Source organism: Phyllopteryx taeniolatus, chromosome 1 (assembly GCF_024500385.1).
Source record: "Phyllopteryx taeniolatus isolate TA_2022b chromosome 1, UOR_Ptae_1.2, whole genome shotgun sequence".
NCBI lineage: Eukaryota > Metazoa > Chordata > Actinopteri > Syngnathiformes > Syngnathidae > Phyllopteryx > Phyllopteryx taeniolatus.
In genome coordinates, this window is record NC_084502.1 from 22,680,716 (window position 1) to 22,699,500 (window position 18,785).

Below are 18,785 nucleotides of genomic sequence, written 5' to 3' on the forward strand. Positions count from 1 at the left end.
ACAATTAACCTTTTTTCTTGTCCAGTTGGCCTGTGCCTGCTATCACAATGCAACAAGATCTAAAAGAGCCAATATAATTTGGTTAAATTTTTCCAGTTCGTTCAGTTGTGAGCCGGACACTTTATCTCCGAGGGCATGAACCTTGTTTGAATTTGGTCAGTTAAGCATAGCGAGGAGCCAGTGTTGGCCCACTTTCAGATAAGAGCTGCCAAGACACACTGTCACTTTGCTCGGCCAAGAAGCCTGCAACCCAGTGATTTGGCCTTGCTTCTATTTGTCCTCATCATTTTCAGTTTAACCTTAACCTGAACTCCCCTAAGTTCACTTCACTAATTATAAAATTTTAAAGAATCGCACAACCACAAATCTGATTTAAAGCTACATGTGGGTGTTCGTTTGCGCTGCCATCAAGTTAAGTTCATAATGAAATGTTCTTGAGGTGAACAGTTATCTTTCCCCCTCCGAGGTGGAGTTACATGCACAATGCTATCACAATGCGCACCCTAACTGCTTCGGAATTGATGCGTTGGGTCTATTTGTCCTAAACTGAGGCCACCGTCATTTCAAATTGGCCATGAATGTAGTCACAGTGGCATAGTTGGTCAGTGGGCTGTGCCAGGGGAAGTGCTGCTACAGCCAGCAGGCCAGAGTGGAGGATTAAATGATCATCTTCAAGGTGGTGAACAGCATTAGGCCATACGCCAAGCCTGTTGGACAATTTACCCCTGCCGCACATCATACACGTCCACTCGAAGGACAACAAAACATTTGTAACTTTCATGAAGATGGACAAAATTTAAATACAAAATGTATCATGTCATCAATCCCACTGAATATGTAATTTGTGTGTTTTGGACATACTTGGCAAATAAAGATGATTCTGATTCTGATTCTGATTTTACCTTAGAATGTGTCAAGAACATAGGAAGAAAAGTATATGAAGCTTCATTTTTGTTTTTGACCTTAAAATATAGAATTTATTTTGACAAAATGGACAGTAGTTTCATAATGAAGGGTATAGATTAAATATATTGTGAAGTACATAAAGAATTTTGTATTGTAGACCTATGGAGAAAATAATAGCCTCAATTTGATTTGGTAAAATAGTTCAATATACAGTAATCAATGCATTGCTTAAGGTACAAATGTAAATCCTTGTTTTGTTTCTAAATACAGGAAATGTTTGAAGATGTGCTGAAAACGTGCAAAGACTGAGAACAACATAGTACTGAATTGTTGCGCTATAGCTTGAGAAATGTTTTCTTTTTTTTCTAAATTTTTCTGATTTTGTGGGCATGGCTGAAAACTATCCTTGTGACGTCAAGAGGTTTGGGTGTCTACTTTCCGTCCCCCACTGTATAAACACCAAGCTTATTCCATGCATAGGCTATTTGGTGGTTTTGCCACTTCCTCATTCATAATGGACCCAGTTCTACCAGTATAGGATGCAGTTAGCCATCAATGTATGCCTACAACTCGAAAAAATACATCTTCCCTGAAGTGTTATGTGTTTGGTGTTATTTGGGCTAACACGACTCTGCCGTCTGGCCGCCTCGCAACAGAGAACTGCACAGGATCCGCAACCCCACGGACCCATGTCAGCCCGACAGAGGTCAGAGTACACGACGGAGGTCCGCCGGCGTCTCGCATCGACGGAGAGACCGCCAATGGCTGTAACTCGGTGGCCACAGGCCCACACTACTGCATGTACCACAGATGATTTCCCCCTGGGTTTGACGAGTCCCTCCGTCGACTAACGGCCCACTGAATTTCAACAGAAACAGAGGGGCAGAATGAGTCTCTGTGGCCCGTGATAATGTGTACTGTGCATCGCTCCTCTCTTGCACTGCGTGCAGGCAGAGGAGGAGCGAATCCGCTGTAGGCGGGATTTTCAGAGCACCCAGCGACACACCCACAGCAACTGGCAGCTCAAACAAATGTCTCCATTCTTGACCATTTTGAAGCGTGATTTCACATACTCTGCAATTTAGCCTGTTTTGCGGAACTTTAACTTACAATAGAAACTGTTTTTTTGTTGTTGTTTTTACTTGTGGGTATACTGAATAAAAATATACTATACAATGTCGGACTGTGTGTGTGTGTGTGTGTGTGTGTGTATGTAGTGCTGCACAAAATATTGTTGGAGCATCGTCATTGCGATGTACGTGTGTACAATAGTCACATCGCAGGGTCCACTGCGATGTTGGTGTACTGAACTATACAGCGAATCAATTGTAATATTAAAAGTGACCAGCAGAGGGATCTGTTTTGACATGCTGCTAAGATTAGCACCCATGTTATGGTAAATTATAATGCTTAAAAAAAGCACATGGAGCAGCCCCGAGTGCTGTATACTTATCTCCTTGCATGATAACTATGAGAGAGGACACAGGAAACAATGTACACCTGCTGCATTGCTTGTTTCGCTCTTCATAATTAAACTAAGATGGCACGCCACAGCTGCGTGAGTGCGGGAGGTGCATTCAGGGATACTGCATAAATGGGAGTGAATGTGTTCCTTGATTCTTTAGTAATCCATTCAACCATTTTCTGTACCGCTTATCCTCACTAGGGCGTGCTGAAGCCTATCCCAGCTATCTTCGGGTGAGGGGTGGGGTACACCCTCAACTGGTCGCCAGCCTCCCACCTCTCTCTCTCTCTCTCTCTCTCTCTCTCTCTCTCTCTCTCTCTCTCTCTCTCTCTCTCTCTCTCTCTCTCTCTCTCTCTCTCTCTCTCTCTATATATATATATAATGTCTGTACATGGCTGCCTGCAATGCAGAGATGATGGACATCCACACATTCCACCAGGGTTGTGATTAATTTTAGAAAGATGGCCATATTCATGTGCGCCAGTGGAGTCATCATATTTCCAATTATTTTATGGAGTAAAGCAATATTGTTGATAATGGTTGCGTCATCATCATATTCCTTAATGCAATCAATGCACCACTTTTTAGTTAAGTATGTGCAATTTTACTAATGTTTTACTTAATTGATATTACCACAAAGAGCTCCAATCTGGTCCAGTAAATGAAGGACTTAGATGAGAAAACCTGCAGCTCAACCTGTGCTGTTTGATTTATGCCAGCCTGAGAGCACCAAAAATTTCAACAAACAATCAGATGACATGAGTGTGAGATCATCCATCCATCCATCCATTTTCTGAGCCGCTTCTCCTCAGTAGGGTTGCGGGCGAGTGTGAGATCAGACAGGACAAGACAATGTGAAGGGAAAAAAATGCGCTGATTTTATCTTGCTCTCCCTGTCTTCAATATGTTGACTGATGCTGGACAGGAAACTGAATCCCACGCTATTCTGCCTGACCTATTTATCACATTGATTACTCCATAAAGAAGATCGCTATCAGTGGTTTATACAGTGAAACCTCAACAGAAAGGACTAATAGGGGCATGGGTCATCCGATACAGCCGATTGTCTGTTACATTGAAGCACTTTATTTTTCTTTACAGTAGTAGTTTTTTTTTTTAGCCTAAAACACGCGTGACCTTCGATGCCTCAGGCGGCACTGCGTCAAAAACCGACATCAATGTGTAAAGGATGTCACCACATGGGCTCAAGAACACTTTAGAAAACCAATGTTAGTAAATACAGTTCGGCGCTACATACGTAAGTGCAACTTGAAACTCTACTATGCAGAGCAAAAGCCATTTATCAACAACACCCAGAAATGCCGCCGGCTTCTCTGGGCCCGAGCTCATCTAAGATGGACTGATGCAAAGTGGAAAAGTGTTCTGTTGTCCGACGAGTCCACATTTCAAATTATTTTTGTAAATTGTGGACGTCGTGTTCTCCGGACCAAAGAGGAAAAGGACCATCCGGACTGTTATGGATGCAAAGTTCAAAAGCCAGCATCTGTGATGGTATGGGGCTGTGTTAGTGCCAATAGCATGGGTAACTTACACATCTGTCAAGGCACCATTAATACTGAAAGGTACATACAGGTTTTGGAGAAACATATGCTGCCATCCAAGCAACGTCGTTTTCATGGACTCCCCTGCTTATTTCAGCAAGACAATGCCAAACCACATTCTGCACGTGTTTTCAACAGCATGGCTTCATAGTAAAAGAGTACGGGTACTAGACTGGCCTGCCTGCAGTCCAGACCTGTCTCCCATTGAACATGTGTGGCACATTATGAAGCGTAAAATATGACAACGGAGATCCCGGACTGTAGAACAGCTGAAGGTGATCATCAAGCAAGAATGGGAAATAATTTCTTCTACAAAGCTTCAAAAATTATTGTCCTCAGTTCCCAAACGTTTATTGAATGATGTTAAAAGAAAAGGTGATGTAACAGAGTCGTAAACATGACCCTGTCCCAGCTTTTTTGTTGCAACCGTAAAATTCCAAGTTCATGATTATTTGCTAAAAACAATCAAGTTTATCAGTTTGAACATTAAATATCTTGTCTTTGTAGTGTATTCAATTAAATATAGGTCGAACATGATTTGCGAATCATTGTATTCTGTTTTTATTTATGTTTAACACAACATCCCAACTTCATTGGAATTGGGATTGTACTTTCAAAGGTGCTACTGACCTGAAAATTTCACCAGATGTTGGGAACAACCCAAGTAATCCACACATATAAAGAAAATCAAACAAAATACGATCAGAAATTAAGTTGTGTGTCAAAATGTGAAACGACACAGGGAAAAGGTATTGAACACAGAAAGGAAAAAAGGGAAAGAAAGAAAGGGAGGTGCAAAAAGGCATGGAAAGCCAAGACAACACCTAAAATCTATCAATAATCAAATATCAATCCAGCCCCTTGTCAGTGCAAAGGAATATCAGCTGGTTCAGTCCTAATTGATGGCCTACAAAAATATCTCATTGCCAAGGTGTGAGTCAAGACACATCTCATGATGGGTAAGAGCAGAGAGCTGTCTCAAGACCATCGCAAAGTAATTGTTGCAAAACATAACGATGGCATTGTTTACAGGCGCATATTTAAGCTTCTGAACATTCCAGTGAGCACGGTTGGGGCCATAATACGTAAGTGACATACCACCATAAATTTGCCTCAATCAGGTGCTCCTCGTAAGATTTCTGACTGAGGAGTGTAAAGAATAATCATAAGAGTGTCCAAGAGCCAAGGAATACCGGTGGAGAGCTTCCAAAAAGACCTGGAATTAGCATGTACTGTTGTCACATGGAAAACAGTGAGTAATGTATTCCGCCACCATGGCCTGTATGCACGCTCACCACACAAGACCCCATCGGTCGTGGCCCTGGTTAACAACGTTCGCCACCAGCGGCGTTAACTTGCAGGGCACTGGTGGAAATTCAGCTACTGTGGGTCGAAGACAAAGGGGAGGTGGAAAGTGGGTTCTTAGGCAGAAAGAGAAGAGGAAAGCACAGAGCCTAGAATTGAATATGGGGACTTCAAATGTTGGGACTATGACAGGAAAAGCTTGGGAATTGGTTGACATGATGATTCGGAGAATATATTGTGTGTCCACGAGAGCAGGTGGAAGGGCAGTAAGGCTAAGGTAAGTTTAGGGGCAGGGTTCAAATAATTTCACTATGGTGTAGATGGGAAGAGAAATTGAGTAGGGGTTATTTTAAAGGAAGAGTTAACGAATAACGTCTTGGAGGTGAAGAGAGTATCAGATTGAGTGATGCGTCTAAAACTTGAAATTGAGGGTGTTATGTAAAATGTGATTAGTGGCTATGCCCCAAAAGTAGGATGTGACCGAGAGGTGAAAGTATGTTAGAATAATACAGGACATGCATGAGGGCAGCGGAACAGTGGTGACGTGTGCTGTAGGTGTGACAGAGGATTTTAGGTGGTGGTGGTACTGCATCAGGGATTAGCCCTGAGCCCTTTCCTGTTTGCAGTGTTGATGGATAATGTGACAGATGAGGTTAGACTGGCATCCCCATGGACCATGATGTTCGCAGATGACATTGTGAAAGCAGGGCGCAGGTGGAGGAACCATTAGAAAGGTGGAGGCATGCACTGGAAAGGAGAGGAATGAAGATTAGCCGAAGTAAAACAGAATATTCAGTATGTGCATGAATGAGAGGGGTGGAGGGGGAAGAGTGAGGCTACAAGGAGAAGAGATAGCGAGGGTGGAGGAATTTAAATACTTGGGGTGAACAGTCCAGAGTAATGGTGAGTGTGGTAAGGAAGTGAAGAAATGATTCCAAGCAGCTTGGAACGGGTGGAGGAAGGTGTCAGCTGTGTTATGTGACAGACGAGTCTCTGCTAGGATGAAGGACAAAGTTCATAAGACAGTGGTTTGGACTGCGTTTGATTGGCAACCAGTTCAGGGTGTATACCGCCTCTCGCCCTAAGTGAGACCCTAATGAGGATAAGCGGTTCAGAAAATGGATGGACGGACATGATAAATACAAATATCAGAAAAAGCCAACTACAACAGCTTAATTTTAAATGGGGTTAATCAGAGGCAATTTAAAGACCCAATAAACCGACCAAAAAGTCTTGTTAATTTGACACACCGCGTAGAAGTGAGTGCGCTGCGTAGCACCTTCAGCTGTATGTGGCTCTTTGCAGCTCATGCAACCACAAGCTGACTGTCGTTGTGTCTATTAAACAGTTAACGTTCCCTGATGGGTCGCTTTTATGTGGACACACGCACGACACATCATGAGAGCCAATGCTGACATTGGATGAGCCGACGCTGTACTTGAGATTTCGCTGGCTCGTTAGCTTGCTTGCCAGATATCTCATTAGCTCGTAAGGTAGCGCCCATAATGGACAGTTATCTTTCCCTGAAGTGTCTCCGTTGTGAAGGCCAGTGCAGGGTGCTGCTGTGGCAAGTTGGACGGGATCCATCGCTGGTGCGCTGGACCGCGGGCGACTACTCTAGCCACTGCCGGGCCAGTTGGCGCATGGGGCATATGGCAGAAACACTGTAGCCCAAATAACACAAAGCACTTCAGGGAAGATATACTTTTTCTGGTTTTAGGCATAGTTTGATGATGGGTTAGTTCGTGATAGAAATGAAAAGTTATTATCAGTAAGGAAGTGGCAACAGCGCAGAACAGCCACTACATGCAGTGGTGGTTTCTGATACGGGCGATATGGGAAGCCGCCAAGGGCAAAATACAGAGGGGGGCGGCACTTGACCCCCCCCCCCCCCCCCCCCCCCCCACCCTGATTTTTATTTTTTTTTATGTTCAGTTGAGTTCTAAATATCATAGGTCACATTAATGGTGGAAAAAGGATTTGAAATAATTTATCATAGTCTTTTTCCCAACAAAAACCTAAATATGAATACAGAAATAATCTCATCTCATTTTACTCACAAATGGATTTACTGAGTGTGAAATCTTGGCCTGTTTATTTCAACACAAAGCTGATATACTTGCAGGAAGCCAGGACTTACTCTGTTGTATGAATGGCATCCTATAAAAACACATGATTACTAACATTAAACTATCCCCAATAGCCAACTTCATGAATCGAAACGGCATCTAATGTTATGATAATAGATCATAACCCATACAGCCATTTGTAAATGTCATGCATTGCCTTCCCCCCGTTCCATGTCCGTAGATACATGAACACTTTATGCTCACTCAGCTCTGCAAACTGTAATCCGAATGCGCCAGCAGGGAAAGAAAACGTTAACCTGCCCTGAGAACAGTAATCCCATCGACCTGGAATCATTCCTCAAAATAGCAGCACAGCTCATAAAAACAAAACCTTGGTCACGGGAGGTTGAATTCAAAGCTTCGCTTTACATCACACCGCATCATGGAACTGAGATGGATGTATGGTGGTAATTTGCATTTCATCATCATAATCATGTAATGGAGCGACATTCTTTATACTCTGGAATATCAATGGCTACCGTAGAGCTCCCTTCATTTGGTGCCAAGAATAATCCCATCAACAATATTCCCATATTGTCGCAATCCTGTGCAATCAGAGATGGAAAATTCAAACAACAGACCTAATTAAGCCTTGCAGCATGTTACCACACATACCTAATAACTTGCTTCTACTTGAACTCGAACCATGCATGATTTGAGCTTGTAGTGCTCTACTAAACCACAAAAACATGTTTGATGCCTTTATGTTCACTATAAAACAGTAAAGTTTTGTCCTAAACAGTGCACTGCAGTTAGTGGAAACTCACTTGAAAAAGCGTAAGGTTTTGTAAAGAAAATAATAAGTATGACCCTGAAGCTAACCTCCTACCTACTTAAAGTTCTCCACAAAAACAACATACATTTTCAAGTTAGCCCGTGACTCTAGTGAGGATAAGCGGTACAGGAAATGGATGGATGGATTTTCAAGTTATATGAAAAAACATTTATGATTAATGAATTCTATTGTACTGTAGCTGATTCGAAATGATAGGAAAGCAGTGTAATTATATCCGCCATGTTTATGATCCTGCAAAAGTACTTGCCAATTCTTTTTTTAAATGAATCAGCCACAACCATGAACGCATGATGTAAATTTGCCTCCAGATCTGACTAAGAGTTATGCGCAACTGAACTACAGTACAATCAGTAAAAAATTCTATAAATTGGTGTTCCTTAAAAACAAAAAAAAACAAAACACTTAATTGTGCCAGATTTAAAACTGCGAAAAACTACAATGTGGAATGGAGTGCATAGGAATCCTTCAACCCTGCACTCCTTTTTGGGGGCAATCCTCATTTGTCTCAGTACAGAGAACCCCAAAACTGTTCTGATTATCTCAAACAAAATACACTTTGCACAATAGATGTGATCTATTTTGCAATCAAGCGTCTCTCAAATAATTACTGCACTGTAAAGTTTAAGCATGCCATCTCTCTCCTCTCTCCCTCTGACACCCCCCCCCCCCCCCGATCCCCCCACGACCCCCCCCCCCCCCCCCTCTCTCTCTCTCTCGCTCCCTCCCTCCTACTAGAGTCACTACTATGACTAGAGAATGTGGGTACTGGGCTCAACACAAAAAACGAGCTAGATGCATTATTCACAAATTGAGCCTTATTTCTCCATTCAATTTAAACGTGATCAAAACCAGAAAGACAGCTGCACAGATGCCACTTGTGCATCTACCTCCACCCCCGCCCCACGAACACACACTAAACAAATAGATGAAACAAACAAAAGATGGTCTTCCCCATGTGCGTGTGCGTGCGTGCGCGAGCTTACCGCACAGCAGCTGCATCCAGGCGCAGGTCTTGTACACTGTGGAGGTGTTGCAGAAGAAGAAGAGTGCCATGCAGGCGATGCAGCCGATGATGAGCACCATGGAGAGCAGCACGAACACCGAGGCCGTCTTGAAGGCTCCGGACGGGATGGAGCTGAAGTCGGAGAAGCTGCCCACGCAGGTGAGCTCCCGGCTGGGCGACGGCCCGGTGCCCACGCAGTAGTGGAAGAGGCCGAAGTAGCCCACCTGCTGCGTGTTGACGCTGTCTCCGATCCAGTAGGGCTGGATGAAGACCACCACGTTGACGATGGCGAAGCAGATGGTGAAGATGGCCCACAGCACCCCGACGGCCCGAGGGTTGTAGTTGTAGTTGTAATTGCCGTGGTAGATCTTGGAGGCTTCTTGGGAAGGCAACATGGTTGTTCCTTTTCTTTAAAAAAGGAAAGAAAACAATCTCTCCCTGTCACTACACCCTCTGTCTCGTCCACCCCCCCCCCCCTCCCCCTAAAAAAAGGAAATAAAATCCACACAAAAAGACAATCTTCAAGATCCACTTAATGGCAGAGCTGGATGTGCCTATTTATCTAATATAGGCCTTGCATGAAGGGAAAAAATGCTACGTGGGAAAAATACAAAAATCATAGCCTACCTATAGTACTAATGAATATTTCACCACAACAAGAGTTTCAACATTGCTCATTTTCCTAGGGGTGACACCATGAATTATTATTATTTTTAAATCCATAAAAAGGGGCGATTTTCTTTATTTCACAGTCTTCGGCTCGATGTTTTAAATTTAAAGCTGCTTTCCGTGCTCCATCAACCCAATAGGTGTTTACATGTTACCCATAAAAGCGTCCAAGAGGTGTGGATGGATGGATTCATGTGAGGTCTTGTTGCGTCCGGTTTTTTTGTTTTTTGTTTTTTTTACCTTCCCATGCATCCGTGGGGTACTCCCCCTCTGTCTCGCCTAAACGGCTACGCTGGATGTGCAAAACAAGCTAAAGGAGGGAAAATAAAAGGAAGATGAGGAGAAAGGAGGATAGGATGCAGGAGCCTGAGAAGAGGCGTAATCGTGAAAAGCCCCCTCTGTCAAATGTGAGCAGTCCTTTCTTGTAAATCCACAATTCTCCACCGCTTCGACTCCATCATCATCACGCTCGTGGTACAGCCTTTATCCACAACGTCTAGCCCCACTCTCTTTTTCGCTCTAGATTTCTCTCCCTCTCTCTCCTCCGTCCTCCTCCTGCGCGCTCCAAGGGAAGACGCTGATGTTTGTACTGATGACAGTGAAGGGGGCGCGTTCACGTGCGCGGCGACGGTGGGTGGGTGGGTGGTTGTTTGAGGGTGGGGGTGGCTGAGTGTGGACCTTTGCGTCAAAGCGCGCCATCGCTGGTTTCAATTTGAATTCAAATTGGAGGCTTGTCACCGTCAGCGTGATTGGAAGAAAACGGTTTGGACTTATCAAAATGGAACAAAAAAAAAACAAAAAACAATAAAATATCAAATGATGGCTACCATGTTTGCTCCTTATATTGTACTTCCTCCCTTAAAGATGATGTTTTTTGGTGTCTGAAGACACATATTGTGATATAGTGTGACCCTAATCGCTTGAAAAATCATTGTATCATTTGTTCTCTTCATTTTCAATTTGCAATTGACAATCTAGGTCCCAGCATAGCCTTTCAGATTTGTCAGATGAAATATCAGACGCATGGGTGATCCTGTGGTCTACGGTTTTCACACACTTGAAGTACTTGAATTCTGCTGTAGTGTTTTTACAGGCATGGTGACCGACTGGTTAGCACATCTGCCTCAAAGTTCTGAGGACCAGGGTTCAAATCCGGCATCGCCTGTCTGGAGTTTGCATGTTCTCCCCGTGCCTCCGAGGGTTTTCTCCCACATCCCAAAAACATGCATGGTAGGTTAATTGAAGACTCTAAATTGCCTGTAGGTGTGAATGTGAGTGTGAATTGTTGTTTGTTTATGTGTGCCATGCAATTGGCTGGCGACCAGTTCAGGTTGTACACCTCCTCTCGCCCGAAGATAGCTGGGATAGGCTCCAGCATGCCCGCGACCCTGGTGAGGATAAGCGGTACGGAAAATCAATTGTTTTTTGTTTTTTTTATCCACCACTCTTCTATACTGCTTACCATTTGAATTGAGGGTAAGCTATGGAGCCTATCCCAAAATGACAATGGAAGAGAGGCGGAGTACACCCTGGCAGGCACGTGCACACATAGAACACAAGTGGTGCTCAAACACTTGCCTTTTGCCCTGGATGAAGAAAAAAAGGGCCTTTTTTGCTGCAGCCTGCATCAATTCCACACCAAAGTGTTTTTGTATTTGAGTGTCATTTATTTGAGTCCTTGGGAGAATTGTACATACCTGTGTAGTTACTCTGACCCAGTTGTCATAGCAACACCCCCCACAACTGATAGACTCTGCATTCCTCCCTGCGGCCCTGCTGTGCTAGACGGCCACTTAAGGACGCCTGCTGAACCTTAACCTAATTAGCAGCTTCCCATCAAATATATATATATATATATATATATATATAAATTCAATCAATCATAATATCAGTTGTATATGTATATATATATATATATATATATATATATATACACTTGCTTAAACCAAGTAATGACTTGACTTGTTTGAAATTTAGTGGCGACTTGATTGGCTTATTTTATCCCACAGTGACTTGGGACTTGCTTAAGATTTGAAGGTTATGACTTGAGACTTGCTTGTCACTTGCACATATGTGACTTACTCCCACTTCAGCCAATCGCTCCCAGGTGCGTCCCCCCCCCTGCTTACTCCGGCCAGCTCACCACGCCCCCTCAGGGGCACAAGAAAAAAACACATAAAAGAGCCAACTGACAGCAAAAACAAAAGTCAGACAGAACATGACAAATTGAAAAGCATTTCATTATTCTGCCTTTCATTGTATGTCACTGGTATAAAAGGATTAACAAATACAATATATATTTTTAATTCATGAATAATAATTTTTGGACTCACTGAACACGAGTGCTATTGTTAAACTCTGTCTGTCTGCCTGCCTGTTTGTCTGTCTGCCTGTCTCACTCTCTCAATGCTGGAAATGGTAATATGCTACGTAAAAAAATATTTTATTTTTTTCAACCATTTTTAGAAAGATAAAATGAGCTAAAAATATATGAAGTTAGAATAATTAAAAAAAATTAAAATAAAATCCCACAGACACACTCTTTCCAGAAGAGTGTATTCAGTTATAGCTGTGTCTCCATGTTTCTTTTTCTCCAATATACACTGTTACACAGGCTGTGGTAACATGTGACTTGGGTTCGTCAAAGAGGACAGTCTCGAACTGTGTTAAATATAGTCTTATTTTCTTTGAGGCCAGATGTTGCGTTAACTATTGAAGCCTTCATTCTCTGTCCATTAAAAGCTTTGTAATACTCTTGGGACAGACACATCTGCCATTCCGTCATCACATTCATACAAAGTTAGACTAGACTAGCCCAATGGTCTAACCAATCAGATTTTAGATTCACCACTGTGCGCCTTCACGCAGGCTGAGCCGCGTTGTTCCCCCCCCTCCCCTCTCCTCTGATTGCTTCAGCTAAATAGTCCTCTGATTGGTTGAGCTGAATATGTGCATGAGAATTGATTTACTGAAGAGGCAGTTTTTGGACATGATTAAAAATTTATTTTCAAGGCAACTATTTAAAAATAAAACTCAACTTTGTGGGGCTAGGTCAACCCACATATTACTGTCAGGCTTGTTTGCAACCCGGAAAAGGATTTTAGGGCACTTTCAGACTAGCATGTATGAGCTAGTTTATACAGAGTGGCAGGAGAAAAGAAAGAAAGGAGGTCTGATACATCGCTATCAGTGAGTATGATGTAACTACGTTTCTCGCGTAAGTAATAATGGCTTTTATCTTCAAATATGGGGAATATGTGTTGCTTCTTTAATGCTGCACATAGTTATACAAGTGTAGTGTTTTTGTACATTATTTTTGCCACGTGATGGTGTTATTAAGAGATGGATTAGGTCACTGAAGGCCCAGGTCCAATACTCAGCGCCCACCAACTGGTGAACAGCAGGCATCAAACCCTCCGAATCATTGTAGAAATCAATTCCATCCATCCATCCATTTTCTGAGCCGCTTCTCCTCACTAGGGTCGCTGGAACCTATTCCAGCTATCATCGGGCAGGAGGCGGAGTACACCCTGAACTGGTTGCCAGCCAATCGCAGGGCACATACAAACAAACAACCATTCGCACTCACATTCACGCCTACGGGCAATTTAGAGTTGTCAATTAACCTACCATGCATGTTTTTGGGATGTGGGAAGAAACCGGAGTCAAAACCCACGCAGGCACGGGGAGAACATGCAAACCCCACACAGGTGGGGCCGGGGATTGAACCCCGGTCCTCAGAACTGTGAGGCAGATGTGCTAACCAGTCCCCACCGTGCCGCCACACATTATTATAATGATTATTATTATTATATTGTTTAAATCATCCCACTGGCCGGCACAGCCATGGGTGGGTCACATGAACGATTGTGAGTGGCGGTCTGAAGGTGTTCTCCAAGTGTCCACTTCACGAGGCTGATCTGTGATCTCCTCCCTAGTCTAGAACATCTGGCCGTGGAGGTCGGTTTGCTGTTCCTTATAAAAGTAATTTGTGTGCTTCGACCTCTTGGACTCGAACAAATCGGTTTCTTCTTCTGCCATGTCGAAGACTGTCAGTGCAGCCCTCGTGCACCGCATTTAAAGAGAATGAGAGGAGCCGCTTCGATTGGACAGGATTGCAGTCGACTGTGATCACCACCCACACCAACGAAGACATCCCTCTTTCGTCTACCAAAATTACCAACAATGGGTCTGACCCTTACGCTACGTGCCAGATTTACGCCAGTCACAAAAATAGAGCCCTCAGACTCAATTTCTCCTGTCATACGTTGACTTCAGCAGGGGATTTGATGGGTTATGTGTGTGCGTGTGTGTGTGTTGGTGGATGTGTCTGTACTTTGTTACCAATGTAAGTAGTTTCCTGTATGCACATGTGCAAGACATTTTATGTGCAAATGTAGCGTGTTAATGGGTGTGCTAAAACTGGCAGAGCGAAAGGTGCAATGTAGCTGCTGAGGTGAGGACATGTCACGAGAGAGAAAATAGACTGCTCAAGCTGGGAATGCCTCTTAAGGACGCAGGTGTTTTTCACAGAGGGTGATGGAGAACGAGACGCAGGGGGTTATGCGCGTGTAATGTGTTTGTCTGTGTGTTTTGTGAGTCTGTGTGTTGTGTGTGTGAGAGAGATAGAGAGTGGGGGGGTTGGGACAAAAGCTGAAAGTGTCAGGCTGTGGCAACCGATCAGAGGACAGTGTAATGGCAGCCTCATACAGATATAGGTATATACCCTTTGTCATTGTATTTCATATTAATATTTTATTTTATTCCTTTCTGCATTGTATTTCGTACAGTAATGCACATTTTTAAATCTGACTATATTTACATTTCATTACATTGATGTAATTAACATCTTAATGAACCTAACATACATGTTCTTGGAATGTGGGAGGAAGCTGCACAGGAAGGCCAGAGCCAAGAGTCCAACCCAGAACGCCAGAAATGCTAATCACTTGGGTCACCGTGCTGCCCCAGTCAATATATAATAGTGGCTAATACTGTAAACCAAGACTTGTGCACGTGCCCCAGCATGGACTTTGACATAAGATGTCATGACATTTATTAGAACCATGAAATGTTCAATATATATTATTTGGATATACTGTCGTCGTTAAAATTCTGGCTGTTTTGTTTCTGTCATGCATAATAAAGGATGGGTAGAATCCTCTTGCAACACTGTATTTTGACCACTAGAGCGCAGCATTTAATTAAAACTGACTATATAGGATGCCGAAAGGCTTAATCTATTCGGCGTATCTATTCTGCTCATAGCACTAATATAAATTATCTCAATCAATTCACTTATTATGAGGAAGGTGACATTCACAGCATTTGGAGCTGATATGTTTTGATGGAATGGGCTGCCTCAGTGGCTTGCAGTGTAAGTGTTCATTTAGATCTCGCTGTTTATTTGCAATATTTAAGTGATGCTACCAGCTATGCAATCGCAAATATGTTTCCACCTTATGGAATTATATTCTGAACAGTTTTGACATATACTTATTTTTTATGAGGAAGCGAATTTACCTTTTAGGTGTTTAGCAACATGGCTCTTCCGACTTTGACACTTTTTTCTGTCAACCTGCTAACATGTATGCCACAAATGTGGCTGTGCTCAAAACACTAGGTTTACATTATTCCATCATTCTACAGCCTAAAAGGTTCATTTTGCTTATACTTTGGTGTAATTTTATTTACACAACAATAATTAACAAAAATAACTCAGCTTTACCAGGCAACCATCAATATAGTAAGTTTCCCAGTAATTTAAGCACATTTGCTTTGTATGATATTATAGAAAAAAGGGGCTCTATGAGGTGCTCGTTTTGACTTCTCATGTTTTACAGCTAGGACAGCGTGTCAGAGTGGAGAAGTCCCGGGCCCAGTTGTTCAAAAGATGTAATCTGGATCAAAATTATCCAGATTTTGAAATACCTTTTTTTTTTTTTTTTGCTATCCAGGACCACGTAATACCCGTTACTTTTATCTCCATTGCTCAAAGCAAAGTTGGATTAGATCAGTCTGATCCAGATCTAAACTTTTACCAAAACCAGAAAATGAGTGCTCTAAATTAGACTGTATATCACACTGAAGGCTATGAGGTGAATCAAACAACAACAAAAACACTGGTAGAATATCCAGCATGTATGTATTATTTGAACAAACAAAAAGCACAGAAAATACAAATACCGTACGGTACCCCATTTTCAAAAGCCTCAATGCTTTAAATTCAAACTTCAAATTTCAACCTTGAAACATTAAAAAACAAGGTGTGTTGTTGAGCGTTTAAAAGGAGTTCAGAAGAGGCGCTTTGGATTCTTCAACTGCTTGCGAGTGGAACCCCAAGGAGTTTACAACATACTGTAATACTTGTTTGTATTGTCATCCACAATATTGCCACAAAGCGGAATGTCCCTCTCTGTGATGAGCTCAATGGTGTAAACTGAGCCATCTGAAAAATGAAAAGAATGAGAGAATGACTGGACATGCAGTAAGGGATGCCATTGTCAAAAATGATTATTGAACAATGAGGATGAGCGGTAAGGAAAATGGCTGTATGGATGGATTTTTGGATGTGTCTGTATGCCTGTTTCTGTGCTTTGTTGTTTGAGTTTTACAAGTTTTGAAAGGATTATTTTATTTCTACTTTAACGGTCTGTAGTCTGAAGTAGTCTATAATTTCAACTGTATAGTTTAAAAATCAGTTGAAAAACATCTCAATAAATAAATCTACTGTATGATAAATGATATTTATTTAACCAGTTACAATTTAATTTAAGCGGCACGGTGGACGACTGGTTAGAGCATCAGCCTCACAGTTCTGAGGACCCGGGTTCAATCCCCGGCCCCGCCTGTGTGGAGTTTGCATGTTCTCCCCGTGCCTGCGTGGGTTTTCTCCGGGCACTCCGGTTTCCTCCCACATCCCAAAAACATGCATTAATTGGAGACTCTAAATTGCCCATAGGTGTGAATGTGAGTGCGAATGGTTGTTTATTTGTATGTGCCCTGCGATTGGCTGGCCACCAGTTCAGGGTGTACCCCGCCTCCTACCCGATGACAGCTGGGATAGGCTCCTGCACGCCCGCGACCCTAGTGAGGAGAAGCGGCTCAGAAAATGGATGGATGGATGGATTGTTGTTTAACTGTCACTGATGGTGTAGTGGTTCACTTGTCTGACTTTGGTGCAGGCACCACGGGTTCAGTTTCCACTCATTGATGGTGTGAATGTGACAGTTGAATGGTTGTCCATCTCTATATGTCCCCTGCGACTGACTGTCGACCAGTCCAGGGTGTAACTCTGCCTTTCGCCCGATGTCAGATGGGATAGGCCCGCGTGACCCTGAACAGGATAATTCAGCCTATAACTGAACTGAACTATCCATCCATCCATCCATTTTCTGAGCCGCTTCTCCTCACTAGGGTCGCGGGCATGCTGGAGCCTATCCCAGCTGGGTAGGAGGCGGGGTACGCCCTGAACTGGTTGCCAGCCAATCGCAGGGCACATACAAACAAACAACCATTCGCACTCACAGTCATGCCTACGGGCAATTTAGAGTCTCCAATTAATGCATGTTTTTGGGATGTGGGAGGAAACTCCACACAGGCGGGGCCAGGGATTGAACCCTGGTCCTCAGAACTGTGAGGCTGACGCTCTAACCAGTCGTCCACCGTGCCGCCTGAACTGAACTAGAGCTGCCTAAAAGGAGTGGACCACAACATGGAAAAGTCTATTCACACTCAGAATGATTAAAAAATCTCCATGAGACCCATCAGCCACAGCAGTATCATTAGGGACTTTTGTTATTTTTGTTTCAATGCTTAAAATTTAAAAATAGGTTCACTCACAAATGAGGTGACTAATAAGACAAGCTGTCGCTTCCGTTACAAGCTAAGTGATCACGCTTGTAAGAGCAGTTTGATTAAGTGCTCTACTGAACAGATGACGCACTCAGTGATGCAATCAGTCCTGAACAAGTGAATCTAAGATACAAGTAAAAGTTCTGGATATGTTCAGAAAAGATCAGGCAATCATTTTAATGTGTTTCCTGCTCGTTGCCATTTTGTCATAACTGCATTAAAATTTGAGGGGATTCCTGAGGCGATACTTGCTCTTGCTCCCCCATGGACCGTCTATTTGTTATGCCTTTCATATACAATTTTAGTATACACATGACATTATTTTTGATATTTAAATAAAAAATAAATAAATAAGAATGATAGTGCACTGACTAAGATCGTGTGCAATGCTTGCACAACCACATTCAAATTATATGGTGTTTTAAAAGTGATGAGTGATTATTTTTCTGTTATGCATGTGATTTTTATTTTCTCTGAATAGGCTTAAATAGTAATTGTTTTTCAAATAATTGTTAGGAATTGGCGACATGGTGGACAACTGGTTAGAGCGTCTGCCTCACAGTTCTGAGGACCGGGGTTCAATCCCCGACCCTGCCTGTGTGGAGTTTGCATGTTCTCCCCGTGCCTGCGTGGGTTTACTCCGGGCACTCCGGTTTCCGCCCACATCCCAAAAACATGCATGCTAGGTTAATTGACGACTCTAAATTGCCCATAGGTGTGACTGTGAGTGCGAATGATTGCTTGTTTCTATGTGCCCTGCGATTGGCTGGCAACCAGTTCAGGGTGTACCCCGCCTCCTGCCCGGTGATGGCTGGGATGGGCTCCAGCACTCCCGCGACCCTTGTGAGGATAAGCGGCTCAGAAAATGGATGGATGGATGGATGTTTGGAATTAATTGTTTATTATTATTATTATTATTATTATTATTATTATTAATGCAGACCTATAGGGGCACAAGCCAGTGCAAACTATAGGCTGGTCCCAAGCCCGGATAAATGGGTTGCGTCAGGAAGGGGATCCGGCTTAAAACTTTGCCAAACAAATATAAGCGTGCATCTAAAGAACTCTGTACCAGATGGGTCGTGTCCCGGGTGAA

General features: G+C 43.0%; 1 protein-coding gene across 2 annotated transcripts in view; it reads right to left on the reverse strand.

Annotated features, from left to right (window-relative positions):
- The window catches only part of LOC133481965 (LHFPL tetraspan subfamily member 4 protein-like), a 48,220-nt gene extending 38,554 nt beyond the window's left edge, over positions 1-9,666 (reverse strand). For both annotated transcript variants that reach the window (XM_061781398.1, XM_061781408.1), the window contains exon 1: positions 9,147-9,666. In XM_061781398.1, the coding sequence (XP_061637382.1) occupies positions 9,147-9,561 (415 nt within the window). In that variant the 5' untranslated portion in view covers positions 9,562-9,666. The remainder of the gene's footprint in view (positions 1-9,146) is intronic.
- Positions 9,667-18,785: the final 9,119 nt, after the last annotated feature.